General features: G+C 36.5%; 1 protein-coding gene across 1 annotated transcript; it reads right to left on the reverse strand.

The window, feature by feature from the left end:
• Positions 1 to 393: 393 nt before the first annotated feature.
• Positions 394 to 4,215, reverse strand: LOC109210445 (transcription elongation factor 1 homolog). Its single transcript, XM_019373863.1, has 6 exons — positions 3,906 to 4,215; positions 3,795 to 3,831; positions 2,203 to 2,326; positions 1,501 to 1,571; positions 772 to 793; positions 394 to 682 (listed from the first exon to the last, which is right to left on the reverse strand). The coding sequence occupies exons 3-6, from the start codon at positions 2,313 to 2,315 to the stop codon at positions 619 to 621; spliced, it is 270 nt and encodes an 89-aa protein (XP_019229408.1). The 5' UTR covers positions 2,316 to 2,326; positions 3,795 to 3,831; positions 3,906 to 4,215; the 3' UTR covers positions 394 to 618.
• Between the last annotated feature and the right edge of the window lie 4,449 nt (positions 4,216 to 8,664).

Consider the following 8,664-nt stretch of genomic DNA (forward strand, 5'->3'; position numbering starts at 1 on the left):
CAAATATACAGAATATGCAATAGTAGAGGGACAAATATAGACCTTCTCCCTTTTTTTTTTGTTGCAATAGTGATGTCTGAACCAACTTGTGTACACCTTTATTAATCCACAGGATATCCACCCGCACACATGCCGAAAAACTCTTTCCCCTAAGGCTTGCACATATGAAAAAATCACATTGCTTTGCTGATATTTGAACTAGTGTCCCATGGTTCATTTAGTGAAAAGCGAGGGCACTTCTGGATGCCTATCAGTCACGGACATAGCCCAAGCAAAGCTGTATACAGGCATTTTATAGCATATTTAAGTTGTTGATTATCTGCATGCTTTGGGTACCATCTACCGAAGCGGAAACCTACTTGATTATGTGTTTAGATTCAATCTCACACGAGCTATAATAGAACATACAGGGTATATTACATGATAGTAACTGCATCTATTTGAACATAGAAAGCCTGTCACATGGAGCTTATTTATTGAACCAAGAGGCTTTCATAAGTTTTGGTACAACTGAAATAGTGAAACAAAGAAGTATCACCAGAACTGATATCAAGCTTAAGGCAGCTTTAGATAATCTCACGCTACTGTCTGCACAACTAAGCAGATTTTCACTAGAACCTATGAACCATCATCGTCTTCGAGGTTGTTGACTCTTTCACACTCGTCAATCCATTCACTATATCTGTGAGTTTTCAACAAAGAGATATGAGAGGGAGGGCGGGGGCACAAAGGGAGGAAATAAAGGCACATAGCAATGCTAGATGAACTTACATATCAATAGGCTCTGTCAGTGCTGCAGGATAAGAAAGTAACTGTTAGCTTAACAAATAAAATCCATTTCGAGGGATCCATCAAGTGCTCAAATGTTCAATTTGTAAGAAGCTAATCCTTTGAAGAAGGAAAATGCTTCATCTAAAAGCTTATGCGGTAAGAGAGGACACTTTCATCATTTATTTCAGATTTGTAATACGACTCTATCTGGCTCCGGTATGCACGCCAAGAACAAGAAAATGTGCTAAACAAAGAAACAAGTGAGTGCAGCTTGTACTCTTTCTTTCTTTTTTTTTTTTTTGGGGATAACCGAAAAATCCCAATGGCCAATGGTTGGAAACTCGGAGGTTAACGGGACTGGCCACTACCCTTCCGCACTAAGATACAATGTTTTGTCAGTGGCAAGATTCGAACCCATGATGTATGCCTAACCGACACATCATGCGATGCGCTCTTATTACTAGACCAAAACCCTTGGGACACAGATTGTACTCACTATCTTACAGAAGGCAGATCATCTAGAGAACTATAATTGCACATAATAATTGATTTGATGCATAAAAAGATGATGTAGAACATAAAGAGAAACATCTCTAGTTTCTTTTCCATCTCTTTTAGTTAGTCCTCCAAATATTTTATGTTGTCAAAATAATTGCACCATATTTTCTGAAATGAACGCAATGCAGTGAACAACAAATAAATAAATTAGAGACCAAATATCTAACATACCCGTAACAGTTGTGCTGAAGCTCTCTTGACAAATCCTGCATGTTGCCTCCCCAATCAAGTTTTTCATATCACTGAAAACCAGCAAGTACAAACTTGAGCATTGACATATCATATAAATGGCCAACCAAGAAAACTATTACAAGCTTTTGTTAATGAGTAAAATCTATTAACACATGACATGTGCGGAACTAGAAACTGCTATTTGGATCACACAAGTATACAGAGCTTGTTCGTCCGAACCAAAAAGGAAAACACAGCTGATTCCTCTTAGGACTCTTCTTCTGCTATTTTGGCTGGCGGAAGGACAGGTTTTATGTTCTCCTGTGTTAATCTTTCTGCAGGCCGTCCTACTTACCCTAACTTAGGAGTTATCATCCACATCTAACAGCCTCCGCAGAATGCACTATTTCCAAGGGGTATTTAGATGTGCACAGAATCATCAGCACCATCACCATCACTCAAAGGAGAAAGTCAAAGTATATGGTAACACATATGGTATTGAACCACAATTAGATATCATTCTATCTTTACCCACAGAAGAAGTGTCTGAAATGGTGTCAGCGTGAGAAGGGAATTGCCGCCAACCCAACCTGTTTGGGACTAAGGCGTAGTTGTTGGTTTTGAGAAGGGAATAACCCAATCTAGCCCATGGCTATGCAGAAAAATGACATGGACATAGAAATGCAAAAGTAATTAATTTACATGCGACATTCAACGCTGGTGCCATGGCTACAGAAAGGACAGCTGAAGACGGTGTCAAGTTTGTCCATTCTCTTCTTTGGAGGCGGCTTTGATTTCGACTTCCTCTTCCCCATAGCTCAAGCAACTGTTGGGCACAAGTTTAGAAATGCAAATCAGCTAAAAGAAGACAAAGCAGATTATTAATGGGAAGTGTGACATTTATAGCTCTTCTGCACCCTATATTATTGGTTCCACTTTCGTAAAGAATAACCATCACTATCTTGAGTTACTTAGGTTCATTGCACCAAGATAGCATCAGAGAAGAACTATGTTGATCTGACATAGCATTGATTAGTCCGCAAAGGAAGCCAGATATTTAACCCAGACGAATTAAGAAAACACATTTGCATGCGTACACAAACACACACACACACACACACTCTCTCTCTCTCACTCTCTCAGAACTCAGTTCCACAAGAAGTGATCCAATCATGTTCAGGACAGTGCTATTAAAAGCCATGAAGTGATTCGAAGCAAGGATAATAGCTTAATTGGTGAAGTCTACATGATTCAACAAAAGTGTGCATTTCAAATAATGACGCGCAAAGAGATCTCAATGAGAAACTGTCGATTCTTTGAATCTCAACTTTGAGCAGTAGGATTAATATCAGCATTGTTGTATATTACATGTTGAAATTTGGTTAATATAGTACTATTATATATGTATGGTATTTTGTGAATTTTCAGTAAATTGTATGTTTCACTTTAAAGAAGCGTATGTTTTACTTCTAGCTTTTCGCTTCAAGCCCCCCTTGACCTTGTCGTTTTATTGCGCTTTTCACTTTTAAAAACATTGATTCGGAAATTACTTGTTCCACCTTTACGACCATACCCTTCTCTCCACGTGTTTAAATTTGAAAATGGCCAAGTGATGACGCAACAATCAAATGTTAGTAAGGACCCTAAGCAGTAAATGCCCCCTCAAATGATCCATTAGGTATGGGCTTCAAAGCTGAAGAAGCAGATATGCAGCATGATGCAAGATCACAAATTTAGTATCTAATTTTAAGCAAAAACTTGCTCCAGTAATTACAGTGCAAGAAAAAGGTACATTAGACCTCAAAAGCATGAAACTTTAGAAAATTTCCTTACACCAAAGCAATCGAAAAAGTACAACAACCTCAAATTCTGAAGCCATGTTCAAGTGCCCATTAAGTAAGCATAGACCAGAAAATAAGCATATTTTGGAACACAACCAAGTATGAAAAGTCAAAAAAAGAAAAATCTCCAACATGATAAAAAAGAAAAAAAAAAAAAAAACAGATGCTCAGGGAGAACTCATTTCACAGATGAAGGGCAATTCAAAATTACACGAAAAGTTCATATAGATCCACAAAACAAAGCAACAAAATTATAAAATAGCCCAATAGCCAAAAACCTAGAACTCAGCTGAAAAATTATTTTCCTTCCTTTTTTTCAACAAGTGGTTAATATGAAGCACTAGCCACTAAAAATAAAAAAAATAAAAAGACATGATTTTGGGAAATTGCCAAAGCATAATGACGGGATATTAACAAATTTCTTTATTTTTAGCCATAGAAAGAGATAGATACCTGATGAAGAACAGAGATTGAGATCGCCTTATGTAATCTGCAAAATAAAGATTGAATTTTTACGAGAAGATGAGATATTCGGTGCTGTAGAGAGAAAAATAGGGAACTCACCGACTCGGTTCCTTGACTCAGAAAAGCCGACAACCGAAAATCACTACGTATCAACTTATGTCTGTGGAAAGAACAATTATTGAAAAATCAGATTGGATAACTTTTTCATTTTTCCTTTTCCCTTTTGCGTTTTCTTTATTTCTGGGAAAACATTTATACTTTTTGCCTAGATGCAAGATGCCTATGCCTAAGCCTAATGCATGCATCAAATTTATCTAATCTAATTCTAAGAATAACATTGCTTTTGAAGAAAAAAGAGTTAGGTTTACACCACAAAAGAACTATAATCTAGATGAGAGTTTTTCACGAGATTTAGTTTTCATTGTTCTTTTTCTCTTTCTCCCATGAAATTAGATATTTTAATTTTTTTCCTTAAAGAGGAGATACTCCTTGGAATTTACGTTTCATAATCATGAATCTTTACCATGAAATTTGAAACATTGTATTCTAATAATTGAGTTTTGCTATTTCACATTTTTTAGAGACGATATGTGTTAGCACACTATAATTATATCAACTACAAAAGTAAATAACCATAAAAAGGTTTTATTTTATTTTAGATGTTTCTTCAACATCATGTGCTTAATGAACAATGTTTAAGTGATTCAACTCTATGAGAAGCATTAGTCGTGATCTTGGGTGAGTTGTGCTCATAATGATTATGAACCATCTGCAAAATTTAAAGCGTCTTGTTATAATGTTTTTAGCTTTTAGTTTTTCGTATCTTTACTAACACCACGTGATACTACTGTATTAACATAGAAATAAAAAGTAAGTGAATAAGCATTAAAAAATTAACATGATTAGCAAAAGACAAATTAATTAACCAAAAGCGATTAAATTTTTCAGATATAAACAATTTAAGACACATCATATATTTATTGATTTAAGGTACTATATGTATAAAGTCAATGTACTATCTAGGGTCGGCTTCATGAATCCTTTATAGTCATTCTACTCTACATAAGCTCATTTTATTACCATACAAAATAATATATTGTTTAAGATAAACTAGGACTTCTAGGTTATTCTTTAAAAAAATTCATTTACTCTGTATATTACATACAAGTCTCTAATTAGCCAAATAGGCTTCTGGCAAATATCACAGACTGTGCAAGTATAACAATTAATCTTTTAACCTCGTTACTTAGTATTTCTTAAATGAATTACATTGTGCTATATTAAGTCAAAATGATTTACAGAGATCATATGTTTGAGATAGTTTCCTTTCGTATGATCTTAGATTTACATCATGCCAGTTTAGTACTTCTAATTATCATATTGTTGGCGCTTACATATAGGTAATATTTGTAACGACCCGACCGGTCGTTTTGAGCTCTAGCGCGTCGTTCAGTAGTTTGAGGCCATGAGCAGCTTCACTTCAGGTATTATGACTTGTACGCATGGTCGAAATTGAATTTCGGGAAGTTCGGAGTTGATTTGGAAAGAGAATTCTCATTTCGGAAGCTTTAAGTTGAAAGAATTGACTAAGATTAGATTTTTGAGTAAACAACCTCAGAATCGGGATTCGAAGGTTCCAGCAGGTTCGTATGATGATTTCGGACTTGGGCGTATATCCGGATCGGGTTTTGGAAGACCCGGGGACGTTTCGGCGCCTATAGTGGAAGTTAGCATTTTTGGAAGAATTTCATAAGTTTTGGTTGAAGTACATTTCAGTGTTATTGATGTTTGCTTGGGATTCCGAGTCTGGGAATAGCTCCGTATGGTGATTCTGGTATTGGGAGCGCGATCGGAAGTGAATTCGGAGGTCTGAGGGTCATTTTGGAGTCATTTGACTAAAGATAGAAATTTGAAGGTTTTTAAGGAGTTTGACCGGAAGTGGACTTTTTGATATCGGGGTCGGAGTCCAATTCCAAAAGTTGGAGTAGGTCCGTAACTTCGAATGCGACTTGTATGCAAAATTTGAGGTCAATCGGACGTGATCTAATAGGTTTCGACATCAAATGTAGAAGTTTGAAATTCTAAAGGTCATTAAGCTTGAATTGGAGTGCGATTCATGTTTTAGTGTTGTTCAATGTAATTTGAGGCATCGGCTAAGTTCGTATCATGTTATGGGACTTGTTAGTATACTTGGTTGGGATCCCATGGGGCTCGAATGAGTTTTGGAGGAGTTTTTGGAAGAGTTTGGCGTTTTGAGCATAAGCATGTAATGATCCAAAGGTCCATTTTTAGTTCTAGAGATCGAAACTCGATTTCGAGACTTCCGGGATTTTGATAATGAATTATAGGAGTGATCTGGAAAGTTTGGTCTAATTTCATCAAGTCGCGATTGAGTTTTTAGCGCAAAATATGAGTTAATTGTTTAACAAGCAAAATTGGTATCGCATTGAGTAAATGAGCTCCGAATTGAGTTTCAATTGAAGGAATACGTTCGTATTATTATTTGTGACTCATAGGAACAAGAATCGTCGAATTCCGAGTTCGTATGATGGAGTTAGAGCATTTTTAGTGAAATTAAAAGCTGCTGAAATTTTTGGGTAGCTGTTGTGTCTTTCGCAGGTGCGTGAACAGTACCGCACCTGCGTGAACAGTGACCGTAGGTGCGTGAACAGTACCGCACCTGCATGAACAGTAACCGCAGGTGCGAAAATGCTGGACAGTGTATAAATCGAGCGGTTCGAGATTTTTACTCATTTTTGGAACTATGGAGCTCGGATTAAAGCGATTTTTGAGGCGATTTTCACCATATGGATTGGGGTAAGTGTTCTATATCCAAAAGTGATTATATTTAATGATTCCATGGTTATTTTCATCAAGTATTAGTGAATTAAATGGAAGAAATTGGAGAAAATTTGTAAACTTTTCAAAAACGAAAATTCTAGATTTGGAGGTCGATTCGTTATCGGAATTTGATAAAATTGGTATGGTTGAACTCGTATCGGAATGGGTTGTTGGATTTTGTGAGTTTTTTTGGAAATCTTTCTATATATAGAATATTGCCTTTTCTTAGATAATTATTGATATGAAGATTGCCGAGCATATCAAAAAAATTGTGTTTGGACGTGTTGGAATTAGAAGAAATCTCTAGGTTCTTATTTACTTGAAAGGGTAATCTAGAAATAAAAGAGTCATTTTTATTTTCATAATTAATCGATTTATATGCTAAAAGATCATATCTATAACATTTTTTAAAATTACCTTTTTGGTTTGCTAATGAATAGAGTTCAGAATCATTTTCTTTTTTGTAATGAATTAATTGGTCTTTTTCATATGAATTCCATTTGTTTAAATTTTGATTTTGAGCCATACGGGCACGTGGGTCCGAGGGCGATTTTGTCAACTCTTCGAGCGAAGTTAGGAATTTATCTAAATTGAATTGTTGTGAGTATTAGAGCCTATATTTATGGATTTTCTCATTTCTTGGCTAGTTTTGGAGCATTGCACATCGATTTGAGTCGTCAGAAGGGCTTGGAAGCCGGTTATGGAACCTCGGAGTGAGGTGAGTCTCCTTTCTAACCTTGTAAGAGGGAACTGTCCCCATAGGTGAATTAATTGGATTTGTGCTCCTATTTGTGGGGGCTACGTACGCACGAGGTGACGAGAGTCCGTGCGTAGCTACAATTATGTTTAAGTCCGGGTAGTCTAGGACCCAAAAGCATGCTATACTTGGAATATTTATAATCTTATTGACAGTTTGAATTGATTAAATCACATCGAATTAGTAAATGAATTTCTAAAAAGATTAAACTTCATTTTCTTGATTGTTTAAAGAGAATTGGCTTTTCCTTGGATAATTGTTCCCTGATGAATTCTTGATTTGACTGATTGTTGTGTTTATTTATATTTGACCGCGTCGCCTGTATGATTCGCGAGTGGAGTAATAGATGCATCTATGGTTCGCGCTATTCGACCCTCTGGCAGTACACAATTTAAATATTGTTGGATCGGGTCGTACGTCCTCGGCATGAATTGCGCATGCTTGTATTGCTTGCCTTGGGATTAATAGATGTTGGTACTTGCTCTCCCTGACTTGAGATACATGTATAAATGATGAAAAACCAATTTGGAAATCTCCTGTTAATGAAAGAATTGCTTACTTGGTTTATGCTATTGAGTTACACCCATCTTTATGAAAATCCACGATTTGCTATATTATTGGTATGTTATTATCGGACAACTAGTAAGTTTCGAAATCGACCCCTCGTCTCTACTTCTTCGAGATTAGACGGGATACTTACTGGGTACACGTTGTTTTCGTACTCATACTACACTTGCTGTGCATTTTTGTTGCACAAGTTCATGTATGGCTAGTGGCTTAGTGGCATAGCGGCATGGTTGATACGGGGACTTAGGTGAGCTGCATTTATCGAGACGACCCGTAGCCAGCAGAGTCTCCTTCAGAGTATTGTACTATATTTCCATTTCTATCCACTTTGTATTCTGGACAGTTACTGTATTTTATTTCATTCCCTAGTAAATGCTCATGCACTTGTGACACCGGGTTTTGGGATGATTACGGGGTATCTTGTATTAACTTCTTAATATTTATATTTAGTTTGAAATGATTACCTTTTACTAGTAAAATATGAAGGAAAATCGTAGTTTTCAAAAATTATTAAAATGAGAATTTAATTGAGTATTTTGGTTGGCTTGCCTGACAGCGGTGTCTGGCGCTATCACGACCCTTAGTTGATTTTAGGTCGTGACAACATGGTATCAGAGCACTAGGTTCCCTTAAGTCTCACGAGTCATGAGCAAGCCTAGTAGAGTCTCGCGGATCGGTACAGAGACGTCTGTA

Source organism: Nicotiana attenuata, unplaced genomic scaffold (genome assembly GCF_001879085.1).
Source record: "Nicotiana attenuata strain UT unplaced genomic scaffold, NIATTr2, whole genome shotgun sequence".
NCBI lineage: Eukaryota > Viridiplantae > Streptophyta > Magnoliopsida > Solanales > Solanaceae > Nicotiana > Nicotiana attenuata.